The sequence below is a fragment of the Nannospalax galili genome, unplaced genomic scaffold, assembly GCF_000622305.1.
Source record: "Nannospalax galili isolate Female #2095 unplaced genomic scaffold, S.galili_v1.0 scaffold1386, whole genome shotgun sequence".
Taxonomy (NCBI): domain Eukaryota; kingdom Metazoa; phylum Chordata; class Mammalia; order Rodentia; family Spalacidae; genus Nannospalax; species Nannospalax galili.
This window is the reverse complement of record NW_008354369.1, coordinates 329481-346273: the sequence shown is the minus strand read 5'-3', so window position 1 is coordinate 346273 and position 16793 is coordinate 329481. Positions and strand designations below refer to the sequence as shown.

Genomic DNA, 16793 nt, shown 5'->3' with positions numbered 1-16793 from the left:
AAAAAAAAAAAAAAATCAACATGGACAGACGGCCTAGAATTTGGCCAATATGACGACTGGGAAGGAAAAGGACACTGACTTGATTTCACAGTCACACATTCTTTAACTTCAATATCATATTTTGAGTATATCCATCTCAGTTTATTTCAAATCACTTTCTTTTTGTTCTTCAAGTCATTTAATTTCTATCATGTGTTTAAAAATATGTACTGGGGCTGGAGAGATGGATCAGTAGTTAAGAACACTGGTTGTTCTTGCAGAAGACCCAGGTTCAAATCCCAGCACCCACATGACAGCTAGTAACTGTCCATAACTCCAGTTCCAGGGAATCCGACAGCCTCTTCTGTTCTCCATGGGCACTGCATGACACGGGTGCACTTAACCACCATGCAGGCAATACATGCATATACATAAAACAAAAATAATAAATAAAATATTTTTAAAAAATATGTACTGGGGCTGGAGAGATGGCTCAGCAGTTAAGAACAGTCAGTGTTCTTGCAGTAGACCCAGGTTCGAATCCCAGCACCCACATGGCAGCTAATAACTGTCCGTAACTCCAGTTCCAGGGGATCTGACAACCTCTTCTGTCCTTTGCGGGCATTGCACGACACGGGTCCATTTACCTACATGCAGGCAATACATGCATACACATAAAATAAAAATAAATATTTTAAAAAAATGAAAATATGTACTGTATTTAGAAGATAATACGCTGTTATACATTAGGAGAGGAAAAACATGTTTACATTAGTACATCCTAATTTAACTTAAATTTACCAGGGTATATAAAGCATGATTACAATTGGAAGTCTTTTTACTTCATTGTTTTTCAAATAAATCAGTTGCTTATACAGTGCACATGTAAATAAAGGATTTTAAATGATAAAGTCAATACAATTCTCAATGAAGCAAGCTTTCATCAACAGAACACAAACCACAAGTGCCAAATATCACTTTGTTTTTTTTTTTTTAAACCAATTTACAAGTTTTAGCAAAGGTTAAAGACAAGAAAGTAGAAAAGCAATGAATAGTTATTCCTGGTATGGTCCTAGGTGAAGGAGAGCCGAGTAAGCATAGAGCAAGATACTTAAGGCTCTGGCAAACAGACAGATTTCCAGTAGTCCTACACCAAATCAGCCACGAATAGGGTTAAAAAGACAGAAAATGGAATCCAGCAACTGGCATCCCTGAATGAGAAATTCTAGAGGCAATGGAAGCAAAGATCATCCAAGCATGGTGGGGAGGCCAGGTCAGAGGGCTGGCTAGATACGGGGTACCTCTTCCCAAGTTGCCTGGGGATGTCTCATAACCCAGTCTAATAAAGAAATGGACAGTTCAGCCCAGGCCACCAGAGTGAGGGCATCTATCCCCCCCATCAGGATCAGGGCCTTTTCCCAGAGCTATCCTCCCCTCCCCTATGATTTACAACAAAGAACATTTCCCAAGGGTTCAGAAGAGTGGAGTACAAGGTCCAAATTCTGAAAATTAAACCCATTTTTCAAGGAAGTATTCAGATAATAGGAAAAAATCCAGGAGATGCTGTGAAAGATACAAGAAATAAAATATCTTCATTACTGTCATCTACAAAGTGAGAAAAAGAGAGGTGGGTGGGGGAAGAAGGAAGGAGAGTTACCCAACATCCTATTGAAATTCACAGCTAAGCACCCCATTCCCAAATAATGGTTCCTATACCTGTTGTACACATATCACCTATATACATTGGGCAAGTTAATTAAAACTTGAATTACCCCACTTCTTGTGAAAAGGAATGATAATACATACATCAGGAAATTTTCGTAAAAATTAAATGAAATAGCCGTGCAGAGCACAGTATCTGGTAATGTTCAGTGAATGTCAGTTTCTGAAAGCGCTGCCAATAAAGTATATGTTGCAGCCCCAAGTTTAAACAGCAGAACTCATATCCTCTCTTCAGAGCTAACTTCCTAGCATACTGCCAGAACATAAAATTGAACAAACAGAAACACTCAGAATCCAATTACATCTTTGTTCTATACTACTTGTAAAAAATGACATGTTGCCTTTGACTTCACATCATTAAGAAGAACGTTTACAACTCAGGATGCAGCTCTGTGGCAGAGGGCTACATGGCATGCACAGGCCCTGGGGTTTGATCCTTAGCAAGCACACACACACAGTTTTCAAACATATTTAAGTGTAAATTTTGTATACTGGAAGTATATTAAGTTCAGAGCCTCCCCCAGATGCCTGTAAAGACTAAATGCAGCCAAGTAGCCTGTCACAAGCCAAATACCTGAAAACTACCCAACCCCTGGTGCTGGAAATGAAGACAAAAGTCTAAAACCTCAAGCTTTATCAGAGGTTGCCGCTCTCCTAAGTCTCTCTGATTCTGTTCAGTGAAATCAGTTTAATCCGCTAAGGTCACTGAAGGAACCAGTCACATTCTGAAGTAAAGAAACATCATGGCATGAATGAGCGGGAACCACAACTAAAAATCAAATGTCTATGGATGACAAGAACTCAGCAGCTATGCAGATTCCTCAGAGGATTCTTAGTCTGCAGAGGAATGCCTTAAAGCCTCTACCGGGAGATCTAGATCCCAACTGTCAAGTGATGCCATTATTTAAACATTTAAAAACAACTCAGAAAGCACATATATACATTTACAGATACAGCTCCCCAGCACAACCAGTTGTAATACAATGATTTCCTGTATGCCTTCCTTTGCTTGGAAATATCTGTTAAGAAATAAAGACAAATAAAAGTACTGTGGGGACAAGGTCATCCAATCAAACTATTTACTATATTAGTTTCCTATTACTACAGTGAAAAATGACCACAAACATAGCTCCTTAGAACAACACAAATCAGTCTTACAAGTCCATAGTAGGAAGCCTACAACAAACTGCCTTGGACAGCCTTCTTCTGGAGGCATGAGGGAGAATCCTTCACCTGCCTTCCTCAGCTTCTGAAGGCCTCTTGAGTTCCCTGGCTGTGGGCCCTTGCTTCCACTTCAAGGCAGCACAGGCAGGCGGACTCCTCTCACACACACCATGCTCTCACCTGGCTCCTAGTCCCCCTATTCCAAAGAGCCTTATGAACACTCTGGTCCTGCCCACACACTCCAGGGAATCTCCACCTAAGTCACCCGGGTAGCAACCTTAATTCCTCCATGCCCTGAACATGCCACATTCACTGGTTCTGGCATGAGGACAGAAGTACCTTAGGGAACCATTATCCTTCCTGCTACTGGACTAACAAAGGGTCAGAAGGCTAAAACTGGTGGGCTATGGAGTTGTTGCTCAGAGCTCAAATGAAAGCTAGAAAACAGTCTCATTTGTGGTTCCTGAACTGAGTAACTTTTGAAGACCATATAAAAATCAAACAATTCTCATTGTGAGTCAGGGGTCTGTTTTACAAAGGGCATCCTCAAAGCCTCACCTTTATCCTCTCCAAAATAAGGGCACAATATCATCTTATCAGAGAAGCCTTCCCTAACCAAGGATAAAACAGCCACTGCTCAGCCCACTCCATATTCCCTGTAGTCAATGTTGTGTTTTATCCACATTTATTATCTGATATATCCTAATAAGTGCTTTGTTTATTGTCTGCCATCTTCATCAAATACTAGTGCATCATAGTATCTTAGTAATCAATAAATATTTGAATGATCAATTGTCGATCTTGGACTGTGAAATAATTTTTCTCTCAGACAGTGAAATTACAAATTCCATTCAAAGATCTATCATGCCAAGGAGGCGACATGTTTATCTTTCCACTATCTAACAAACGGCAGAAATACAGACTGAAAAACTTATATTCAGAAAGTTGTACTAAGTTTCCCAAGGGGTGAGATTTATAATATATGCTTCAAAGGGAATGCTTATCCATGTCCAGAAGATGCAATAATCAGCAGTGCCTGTTAATATTAATAGCTCCTTAAATAAAAGAGCAGGTTTTTAATGCAAGGGCCACCTAGAAAAACGGAACATTATAACCCCACGCTCTGTTTTCCACAGCAATCAATCTCAGAACAGGCTACATTACCATTTTAGGTACTAGTTGCTATAAATCTGTTTATTAAAATTAATATATGTAAGGAATCAATTTAAGCTTCAATAAATGATTCATAATCTGTCCACCAGGTGAGACAAATAATGTAGGGGTTTTTGGTGCATTTTCTGATTTAAAAAACCTCCTCCTGACTTGATTTTTCATTTCTACAAAACTAAAAAAGAAATCTCCTTGTCTGATGGGCCTGGAAGTTCCATTTTATTTTAAAATCAATCTTTTGCCATATTATTTTGAGTAGTTTCATCTGTCAGTCCATTTCAGTATGTTTAATATTAAACATACTCATTGCCTCCAAACTTCAGAAAAAAATACACCAGATCTAAATCAACACCTATTTAGAAAGTACATTTATCAAGAATTGTAGCAAAACTTATAAAGACAGAGGTAACACCAATTGACAGTTCTGTTTTCACATGTCTTGGACCAGGGCCTAGGGTTGCAAACGTGGACCTGAATCTTTGCCTCAGTGGAATCCACTATAGACAGAATCAGTCCGCTTTTAGCTGTTCAATTGTACATAAGGATCATATAAGGCCAATGACACCCCCACATACAAAGCAAACCTCAGTAGGGTCCAGTCTACATGTGATACTCTTCCCTCTCCCTGGATTCCCTCTTTAGACTGCTGTAACAAACATACAACTTTTTTTCACAAACATAAAACGTTCAAGCCATAAAACCCCACCCCTGGCCCAGTTATACTGATACTACTGCCCTCAGCAACTTCATTTCATTTGATTTCACTTTTCAAACTTAATGAAAACCATAGGCAGTTGGGGAAGACAGTATCTCCTTCTCAAATATGCTTGAGATGAACCTGTAACAAGTCTTCCTGATGTAATGTAAAAATCCATTTAATATGGAATTTCATGAAATGATAGACAAATTGTTATAATGTATGGCTGAAAACATTACTTACTATTGTTACAAAAATGGAAGTTACAAAGCCTTGAATAAGGAAATGAGTAAGCAAAGCAAATGTCTGTCTCCCAAAGCTTAAGGTTACAAACTCTACTGGGAATAAGAGACAAATGCAAAAGCAGAAGAGGGTAAAGAAAGATTTCTTGGCAGACTCAATGGTGTCTTAAATACTATTCCTAGAATGGAAAGTGATTCAAACTGAGTAAAGCAACCCAAGAAAAACTCCTCCCAAGGCTGGACTATGACCAGAAACCTGAGACTGTCCATCAACAACAGCTAGTGCACAGACTCACTACAGAAAGTACATCTGGAAAAGAAATACTCTTACAATCCAGCTGGGGGTGGGAATCGCTCCACACCTTCAGGTTGGAGTATCAAGTTGGAAAATGACTGACTAAAATAGAAGTCAAATACCTAAAATAGAGGCGACAGAAAGCTCTTGTGTGACAGGCACCACACAAGATGCATGATAAAGATGCCAAACAGTAACGTCATCTGCTCCTCACAGCAACCACATACAGCAAACATACCACAGACCTATTTGTTACATGGGGAGCTGAAGAACACAGGAAGTGAAAATTATTCTCGGGCACATAAAAAGTACGAGTGGCAGCCAAGACACAAACCCAAGGGCTGGGTCATTCCCTCAGCACCACCCCAGAAAGCACCAGAGCTAGAAGGCAAAACAGTAAGAGCCCACAGCTGGAGCCCACTTCTCCCACACATCAGTTAGACACTATATGGTCAGGCCACCCTTTAGTTCTCAGTTTCCCCAACTTTAAATAACAACTCTTCATTCAGCCTCTTCCCTAAGTTTGGTCAGCTCTCATTCCCTAGCTTCCTACCTTTCTTTCTCCATTTCTATTCTGAGTTCTGAATTTCCGGTTTAAGGTAAGTGATAACTGTTCAACTAATAATAGTTATTTTACAGATTTCTGCTGCCCAAATTCCTGGACTCTGACTTTTTGTTTTCCTTCTTTGGTGCTCTGGATGTTTGCTATCTTTGGTTCACCTTTAAATACCTTGGGTTTCCTGGAATAACAGCAGCAGATACTCCTAGGAAGGGGGTGAAGCTCCTGGGTGGCTTACTAGGTTTCTGAGTTCTGTGGATAGATTGCAGTGTACTTTCTTTTACTAAGCTGCACATCTGTGTATGTGTGTATGGTAGGAGAAAGGAGTAGATAAGTCTTCTGATCTTATCATGAGCCCCCTTAACAACATCTGCTCTGCTTTGCCACTTCCCTTCATGAAGCACCAAATGACTCCCCCCTCATACTCTATTAATTCTTAGAGAATTTCATACAATGTATTTTGATCAGATTCAGCCCACACATACAACTCCTCCCAGATCCACCCCACCTTCCCTGCCCACCCAACTTTGTGGTTTAAAAAAGAAATTGAGTCTAATTTATTCTGCCCACATACTCTTGAATGTGGGGCCATCCACTGGAGAGTGGTTGACCTACCAGGGGCCACACCCTTAAAGAAAACTGACTCTCCCGCTCCCAGTAACTATCATTTGTCAATGGCTCCTCTCCATGCTGGAATTTTGGCAAGCTTGAGCTTGCACAGGTGTTGTGCATGGTGTCACATGTGAGTTTGCATGTCAGCACCAGACTTGTAAGAGACCCCCCCCAAAGCAGCACAGTCCAGCTGCCACCTCTGGTCCCTGATTCTTCGAAGGTCCATCCTTGAAATTTCTCAATACCTACTATATTTCCTGTCCCTTTTTCCCATGTATACAAAGCCCCCTGTCTGGGAGGACCTTTATGAGCAATCTCTCAGCTGCTCAGTCTCCTCCAACTCTCAGCTCCAGCATCTAGCCAGAGCTGGCTCTCCTGGTCTCCTGGTGGTTTATTTTCCCAGTCATAGTCAGGTGTGTGTTTTCCAGTTATCCTGGAGGTCCAGGTTCTTTGTGTCTCATTTGTTCTCCTCATTGCTTCATTTAGTATCTGGAGGATATGTGAAAAGTTGAGACTTCAGTGGCTGACAGTATCCTCTTGAGCTGTGTGATTCCAGGATAGAACTCAAACGTTGCCTAATTCTATACCAATAGTTGTAGGAATACAGGATTCTCATCTAAGATTTCCAAAAATCATAGTAGTGATCTAAAATATTTGTCCATATTTTATCAGAAGTTAAGAGATACCATTTCCTATTTATGAGCAAACTCAGAAATGCTACACTCAAGGACTCAGGGTGATAAGGATCCCACATAGTGAAGATGTTAAAAGCCACAACTAAAAAATGGCACAATATATATGATGCTATCTAGAGGAATATAAGCCCACCCTTTCAAAGAAAAGCAAACAAAATCCATAGAAATAAGTAATATCAACAAAGTTCCATAGACTACCATGGATATAGTCACACTGGAAGAAATAGCTTGCAGGTTACCGAGATACATTTTCATTCCTATTCCCTAAATGAAACATTAGAAGGAAAACACACATCTCCTGTTAGCCCATCCATACAATTCATAAGCTAATTAACTTGTATTATGCTTTACATTTTTTATTTTCTTATGCATACTTTTGAAAAGGAATTTTTCAAAGTCATGACATTTTTAAAAAGGGATCTTTTTCCCTTAAGTTACAATCTTTAACACAATTCTTAAACAATTTTAAGGCAATTTCTTTTTTAAAGAAACAAGCTATAATTTCAATGAATCAGGAAATATTATAGGTATAGGGTATATAAATGTTTGCTTTCATTAAAAAATGAATAAAGAATAAATATTAGGGTTAGGACTATAGGTCAGTGGTGGAGCACTTGCCTAGTAAATGTTAAAACCTGGGTTTAATCCAGCGCCACAGGAAGGGGAAAGAAGAATGTTGTAAAGCCATAATGCAAAAATTCTGAGAACCAAGCAGGCTTTAAAATACAGAGATTAGCTATTGAAGCTTTGCATACATCTTTCCAGCATCCACAGGCTTTGGGTTAAAATGCTGTTCAAGATGAACAGTGAGAGGTTTCCATAGTATAGCAGCTATCACGTTCATCTCACAAGATGAAGAGAAAACTCTGCTTCCTTTCCTATTTATGTTTAAGCTAATCCATGTAATAGTCTTAATGACAACTGGCAAGCCGTGGCCCTCCTTGTCCAATCCCCCAGCCCCTGGAACTTCCTAAAGCAAAGCCAGGTCAGGACAGCATTAAGAATAGTGATAAATCTGAAGAGTTCTGAATCAACATCTTACCTCGGACTCATCTGTAGACTCTTCATCAAGAGACCCAGTTTCCTGTAAAGCACAGAGCAGATAAAAGGTCAGAAGAAAGGCCAGAAAATTAAAAAATAAATTTGCAAAGGAAAAGAGAAGGCATCCCACCTGCCCTTCTGGAAACACCACTTTCGATTTTAGAAGACACTGCAGGCTGAACTCTCACTCTCCTTGTTACAACTTCACACTTTGGTGGGAATGGGGCACCTGGGACCCAAGATCATGAGGCACCAAGCTTCTATTTTCCTCCCTCAAACACTGAACAAATTACCCTAGAAACTAGGCACCTGAGAATCTGAAGACTCCGTTAATGGAAATCCATCTGGCAAAAGCTTATTGATCTCAAAGGGGAACAAGAAACAGCCACCTCAAATGAGCCAGTTTTTATACTGACATCTCTTATGTTACTAATTCTTATGCTATTAATCTGATTGAGTTCAAAGGACAATCTTACTAAAAGTTTGTGGGGTTGCTTTGTCTGCTGGGTTTTTTGTTTCGTGGGTTTTTGTTAGTTTTTTGAGACAGGGTCTCATGTACCCCAGGCTGGATAGAACTCACTATATAGCTGATGACCTTGATCTTCATTCCTCCTGCCTCCATATCCCAGGTGCTGAGGTTATAGGCATGTGCTGCCATGCTCTGTTTTATGTGGTGCTGGAGATGAAACCCAGGGCTTTGTGCTAGCCTAGGCAGGCATTGTAAATCTGAGTCAACTGAGTCATAGCCTCAGTTCTAAAATAGTTTTAAAAAGACTCCCCTTATCTAACAGATCTTGCACAAACAGGCTGTGTAATCTGCAAATTCCTTAATAAACCATTAACTCTAAGACAAATTCTGCCACTTAATACAGTTCCCCTCCTGCCACACAATGAATCTTGCTGCTCTGAAGGAAACAAAGCAAAAATGGAAAAATGGACTTGATTCTGCTAATCTCTCACCTGTCCACTGAAAGAGAGAATCTGCTGATGCCACACATCCTCAAAGGGGTCAGCAAAATGAAGATTTACTTAACGTACTTATAGATATCAATAGCAATAAAAGGTTACATCTAATATGCTGACACCAAAAGTAAGCATTTTACAACAACCCAAGAAATACAACAAATACAACCAAAAAAAATGGGATAAGAACATTTTTTTTCAAGAAAAAAAGGGAAGATTTTAAAGGAAGTCAGATGCACAGTTTACTCAATTCAAGCTGGAGCAGGATAAATGTAAATCTGATGTTCAAGAACAGTTTCATACATCAAAAGTCAGTAGCTTGGTAGGAAGCAGGCACCTTTCAAAACATTCTTAAGGAAAATGCAGTCCTTGCTCTCCAAGATTGTGTTAAATAGAGGTTTTAGCTACAATTTAGAATTTTTGTCTAGACGTGTCATTAACAATGATGAGCATCTCCTCTATATGCTGTGCAAGTTATTTGATTTAATGTGACTCTGGGTCTCAGAAGGGTCTCAGTAGTTTGGAGTTTACAATCCTGCAAAATAATGATGTTGAGAGAACTGAGTCTTTACATTCAAAGAATAAGACTGGACCCTTATCCTGCACTAGCCACAAAAAACAACTCAAAATGGATAAAACACCTAAAGGTAAGGGAGGATACCATAAAATTCAGTATGGAAATTCTCCTTGGCATTGGCGTTGATTTCTTCTATATCACACTAAAAGCTCAGGTCACAGAAGCAAAAATAAATGGGACGTCATCAAACTAAAGTCCTGCTGCATAACACAGGAAATAAAAAACATCAGACAGTCTATTGCCTGGGGAAAAGATCTGCAAGTCATACTCACAAATGGTTAACAGTCCAAATTTGCAAAGAATTCATACAACTCAATAACAGGAACACATATAACCTAATTAAAAAGGAGCTCTGAATAGACATTTCTTCAAAGAGGACATTAAAAATGGACAACAGGTATATGAAAAGGTGTTCTAAGTCACTAACCATGATGGAAATGTGATCAGAATCACATTATCTCACACCCATTAGGAAAACAAGAGATAACCAGTGTTGGGGCTGGAGAGATGGCTCATGGATTAAGGACACTGGCTGCTTTTGCAGAGGACCTAGATTTGATTCCCAGAACCCACATGACAGCTAACAACAATTCGTAACTCCAGTTTCAGAGGAATCCAACTCCCTCTTCTGACCTCCACAGGTATTATACAACTGGGTACACTCACATACATGTAGGCAATACACTCATACACGTAAAATAAAAATAATAAAACATAGGCCAGGCATGGTGGTGCATGCCTTGAGGTTACCAAATTTTCTTCCAAATTCCCCAGTATAATAATAATAATAATAATAATAATAATAATAATAGTAATAATAATAATAATAATACAAAATATTTAAAAAGAGAGCATGATAATCAGTATTAGCAAGGGCCTATTGCATTATCTCCCTTATATGTGAAATAAAGGGAGAAATGTCAAATATGCAGTATAGAGCAGTCACTACTAGGGAAAGGGGTCTCTGGAGATGAAGCACACAAAGCTGCAGATAGGCAGGAAAAAGCTGTCTAAAGATCTCACATACAACATAAGGGCTATAGCCACTAATAGGTGTATTCATTCAACTGTAAAGATTTTGCCAAAGAGCAGATTAGAACTACAGAAGATTCTTGCTACAGGGAAATGGACAATTCTGACCAGAGTATAGTTACAACTCTGACTTCTTTACTGGACATCTATCATATATTGACCATGATGTTCTATGTTTTACCATTTGTATGTCTGTAATAGAGCATTCTGAACATCTCTAACCCTTTAAGGCCAGAATGACGCATAGAGATCAAATTTAATGATTTCTAATCTATCTCCATCCCTGACATTCTGGAATATTAAATATTGTTAACACTGGCCAATATGCTGCATCTAGATTCCTATTTCCCATATCTAGGGCTCTAGAAAGACACCTGACTACTCTTTCCAGAGAATTACATTAAACCTAAGGAACTTTTTAAATGTGGAAGCACCTCAAATGCACATGCTCAGTTTATTCATGAGCCTTATTAAAACAACATCAACCAACGGAAGCCAGTCCAAAATCTCAAAACAAAATTTCACTCTGGCTCTACACCAGAAAGAATGCAGTGCTGGAACCTGACACCCCAAGACTTGCAGATTTCAGGGAAAACCAGGCTGAGCAGTTTCCAGTGGCTGCTAGCATCAGCTGAGAATATTTGCTCCAGAACCCTATAAGGCCCACCTTTAACATCAGCATCAAGCACCTGAACACAGATGTGGCCTCAACACATCTACACTTCTGTCCACAATGTTATGAGAGCCGTGCTTGAGTAACATCAGCTATTAGCCTGGTGTGTTTTCTTAGTGCTTCATTCATTGACCAATCCCTCTACTTAACGTTCCAGAGACAGTGGTAAACAAAAAGTCATAAAGATGACTGAACCGTGAGAAAGGTTACCACTTAGGGACTCCATGGTTTTCAAACTTTAAAAAAAAAAAAAAAAAAAACTCACATTAGAATTATGAAAAAGTAAGTTCTAAAACTATGCTGTTCTCAGGGCTGGAGAGATGGCTCAGTGGTTAAGAGCACTGGCTGTTCTTGCAGAGGACCTGGGTTTGAGTCACAGCAGCTAACAACTGTCTATAACTCCAGTTCCGGTGATCCAACTCTATCTTCTGACTTCCATAAGCAATATAAGACACAGGTGCACTTATATACATGCAAGCAATACATTCATATACATAAAATTAAAATAATAAAAAATATTTTTAAAAATTGTGAAGTTGTATAAGTGAAATAAGTCACTCCCCTCCTCCCCCAAACCCACAAAAATTGTATGACTTTTATGCATGTAAGACAGAAGTAAAATAGAAATTATTAGGATGAGTCAGGGGTGTCTATCAATAGGTAAAGTTTTAGTGTATGATAATGGAAAGCTCTAGAGCTAGATGGTGGTGATGACTGCAGGCTGCATGGCAACGTGAATGTAATCACACACTTAAAAATGACTGAACTAGTGAATTTCATGTCCAATTAAAAAAACACTGCGGCATTCCGTTTGAAGCAAAAATAATAAGCTTGAAGATATCCAGTGACACAAATGTGTAGCCTCACACATCCCACATAGCAGGCTGCAAGTAAAACACAATCATTTGCCTTTCTTTTGCAAACCAATCCCTCAAACTCCAATCATCCATCCAAAGACTTTCACCCAATGATCTGTACAATGTGACCTGTAACCTCCATAATTTATTCATCAGCTGCCAACGGGACTATCTTCCCAAAGCTCAGATCAGACTGATTGCTTCCCTCAAAGAACAAGCCATGTATCCTAGCCCCAAAATAAGAACAGGTTTCAGGCTCCCCAGTAAAGTAGGCAAAGCTATTCCTAGTCTGACCCCAGAAGACATCTAGTCTTTCTTTACAATCCCTCCACACACCCATGACCCTCCAGCCACACTGGGTAGGCTCTCATTGAGAGGTCACATGCTCATGTCTTTATGTGAAATGATGGCAAAATGACAGGTAAGGCCCAGGTGTGACCTACAGATGTGTTGTTTAACCTCAGTAATGTTGTTAGTGGCACGCGCCTGTAGTCCCAGCACTAGAGAGGCAGAGGCAGACAGATCTCTGTGAGTTCAAGGCCAGCCTGGTCTACATAGTGAGTTCCAGGTTAGCTGGTGCTACAGGGAGGCCCTGTAGGTCCTGTTTCAAAAAGACCAAAAAAAAATTGCCATATAAAAATCTGTATTTCTGAGATCAAAACCCACTACCTCTGCACAGCATCAGTATTTCTGCATAACTTCAGTTAAGCTGAGCAGCAATGCTGGAGATGGAATGCACCTTATTCTTCAATACCACCTCCAGCCTCACTCACTCAGGCAAAAGAACGTGCCTTGAATCTGTGATCCTTGATGAGCTTTTCCTTAGGGAATTCCCTCTACTTAGCCCTGGCACAACTCAGATATCCTAATAGATTTCCATCTCCTCACATTGTCTCTGAGTGCAGTGACACCCATAAGGGGAGTCCTCAGGGTTAACACAGCCAGGCACCCATGTGGCTTTAACTCCACGGATTCATTTGTGTGTTTTATGATTTCACAGTGCCAACCTGAGATCTAAAGTCTGAAAAAAATCACTGGGTATTTCTAAATGTTCACCTTCCTTCACAGACTAACTTTGGTCTCCCCAAATCTAGGTTTGGTCAATTACTCTCTCTTATTTATAAAATATTTCAACCTAACCACTTTAAAACATACTTATTTCATATCGGCAAGTCTTAGAAAGAAAATTCCTAATTTACAGGCAAGAAAACTGAGGCACTAAAATATGTGCAAACCTAATGTTTATTTTATGTACATGAGATATTAACAATCATGGACTGTACCATCTGATAATCTATAAACAACCTACAGTAATGATAGACTTTCCCTAATTTCTAAGATGCCGGAGAAGTGGAAGTTGAAACTCTCCCATCTAGCCAAGGAATCAGTGGTGTGCAGTTGAGAAGGGAAGATGAAAGACTGTGGATCTAGTAAGAAACGTACAGAGGGCAATCCACATTGTATTTGAATTAGTAACATTGCAATGTTTTAAATATGATAAAAATAACTTCACACAAATTTTACCAAAAATTCACAATATGACAATTACGAGTTGTTCTCCTCCTAATAAATTCATTTAAACACTTTGTGTTTGGAAAGTCCTAGCTATCTGGGAGATACAGACATGAGTAAGCTATAGTCCTCGTTCTGAGGACTCAGCAGTCTGTAGGAGACAAATATACCACCAACCAGACTTCAAGCACAATGTTATTCATGAGCAGTAGGGATAAATACTGTTGGGCTTCTGTGACTATGAAAGCCAACTATAAATCGTTCTGGAACTAAGCAAAATTGCTGGTTACAAGAATTCCAGGCAGAATCTAAGATATTAGCTCTTTCTGAGAACTATAAAACACAAATGTTACTTTTACAAAGTACTTTTACTATATTCAGCAAAACCAAGGCTTTCACAATGACTTACACACAAACACCTGTCCAATCATAACCAGTGATTTTAGCATTAGACTCTGAATTGTTTTATAGTATCTCATGTCAGTTCAGATGTCACCACTTTGGCTATTCATTAAAAAAAAGCGGGGGGGGGGGGGACAATCACCAAAGAACACAATGCCCAGGTTCAATTGTGTGCAACTCATCTTGAAGGGCTGTTGGCATCTACAGGACATGGTACCAAGAAAATGCCAACCTTTGCCTTCCTCTGTAATTTGTCCTGGTAGTTCATTTAAAACATATGTCAATTCCTAAAGTACTCAGGAAGAGAAAAAAAAACATGTCATGATTTCCAAAGAGATTCAAGGTGGCAAAACTAGCAAATTTCACTTACTCCACTTTTGCACCTCTTATCTTCAAAAACTGAGTAGCAAAGACCAACTGTCAGATTTTAATGGCATCCTACCCCGAAGCGCAAGGCACACTAGTCCAAAAGAATACAAAAAGCTCATGTTTAAATCTTCAAAGACTAGTAGTATAGATACAATTATTTGCTGATTTTTAAAATACAACAATTAATGAACGTTTGCTTCTTTCTGCACTAGACAATAGAATGCTGATCTCAACACCACCAGGAGGGCTAGCTCTCTCCAAGAGTATACTAGCTATTAAAGTATGATGGGATAATGACTGAAAGGAAAATTATCAAGATGGTAAGGGCTAATTCCACTTCATAAAGTTCCTGACACTTATCAAGCAGTATTCCAGTACTGGCCATCAGCTGCGAACACATTCTTACCATGTAGCTTACATTGCAATAGTGAAAATATATGAGAAATTGTAAAACATGATAAGCATTATGGAAAATATAGAATGTGGAAAACACAATATGGAAGGTGGTTTTCAAAGAATGGAGACAAGAGCCAGGGAGACTCTTGTTAGAAAGAATACTTATACAAAGGCATGAAGGAAGACCAGTCCTTGGTGTCAAAAGTCCTAAAGAGGGCCAGCATGGTAAAGGCCCTGAAGCAAGAACATTCCTGGCTTGTTTACAGAACCCTAAGAAAGGCAGTGTGAGAGGCACAGAAGGCAGGAGGGAACACTGTGGACAATGAAGTCAGAGAGAGGCGGAAGGGACTGGGGCAAGGCCCCGATGGGCAACTAGGCTAACTTGAGGACATGGACTTCACTAATTTGGTATGGGATGGTTTAACACAGATGTTTTATCTAACTTCCATATCAGACTAGACATTTACCTCATGAAATTCTCTTGAGAGGACCAAATGCAATGTGAAACGATCTTTGTAAACTTGAAAGCAATGTACAGACATGAAACATTCTTATCTACCTAACTTTCTAATTTTTTAAACATCAGCCAACTTTGCCAAACTCTTCTGTGAGTGGAATAAGGACAACTCCCTGCATTTCTACTACACTAGCTCTAGGAAGCAAAGGAACTTGGTTGGATGCTTTTCTCCCACACCACAATTATGTTTCAAGACAAAATGGAGGCGCACAATGTGGAAAACCATCTGCGATGACAGTCATGAAATGGTGTGTTCTATTTCCTGTGGACATGCCCAAAATAGAAAAGAGGGTTTGCACAAGCGATGGATTAGCCGTTATCACAATGTCCAAACCCAATTTCTACATAGTCAAGTTCCTTAACTATTAGCATATATAAAATATATACCGGACATACTATGAAAGTAAAGAATACTGCAAGCGGTAAAAATTCCTGAAAAGTACATGTCTCTTCTGACAGCTCATCACCATGTCACTACAGAAACTCTCGGCCCAGCTAATGGGAAAAAAAATATCAAACTGAAAGACATTAGAAATGGAAACAAGCTCACTCCAAGTTCCGGCCTATTTTTTCAACTTCGTTTAATCTTGTCCTTTGCCCTAATGTGTGGCTATCATTATTACTCTGTGGAAATAAAGCAATAATGTCTCCCCATCACTCCAGTGCCACCCTCTCCGACGCGGCTGGACGCTGCCATGAAGTCTTGCCAGCAAAAGGGATAATCAATCTCTCAAGCCTCCCATAGCAGTCAGTTCCTGACCTGCCTTCATGGACACAAGTCGGAGGGGCTGAGCGCTGCAGGGCAGACTCCGAGCGCGAGGAGTGCGCGGTGTTGTCCCGAGCTCAGCCCCCAGCGCCCCCGGCCAGGCCCACCTCGCCCCGGGCACCCTCAAAGCCCTAGCTCCGGAATCCCCGCCGTGTGCCCCTCAACTACCGCTGGAACCTTTACCTGCTCCTCAGCTTCCGCCATAGCGCAGCCCGAGAGTCATGTGACTGACCCGGAACGAAGGGAGGAACAGACGTGACCGGTGCCTAATGGGAAATGTAGTTTTTGCTGCACCTGGTTCCTCATCCCGCCTGTTGAGTGACCCTCATTTTTTGCCTAGCAGAGTCCTGCTTTAGAGAATTTATCATAACTATAGGGAAAGCCTGGCTTTACTTTACTGTTGTTCTGCGTTCTGTTGTTGCAGTATTTAATTAAGCACTTATATACAGGCCCTAGTCACTCACAGTGCATGAATTATCTCATTTCTCCTCACTGCAGTCCATATGGTTACCCCATGTGTACCCCCACTGTACCTCAGAGATCACACTAAGCT

The 16793-nt window shown here is 40.0% G+C and overlaps 1 protein-coding gene across 1 annotated transcript in view; it reads right to left on the bottom strand.

Annotated features, from left to right (window-relative positions):
• Vps41 (VPS41 subunit of HOPS complex) overlaps positions 1-16479 on the bottom strand; it is a 183700-nt gene extending 167221 nt beyond the window's left edge. The window contains exons 1-2 of the mRNA XM_008851607.2: positions 16424-16479; positions 8178-8219 (exon numbers count right to left, since the gene is read on the bottom strand). Of these exons, the coding sequence (XP_008849829.1) occupies positions 8178-8219; positions 16424-16444 (63 nt within the window). The 5' untranslated portion in view covers positions 16445-16479. The remainder of the gene's footprint in view (positions 1-8177; positions 8220-16423) is intronic.
• Between the last annotated feature and the right edge of the window lie 314 nt (positions 16480-16793).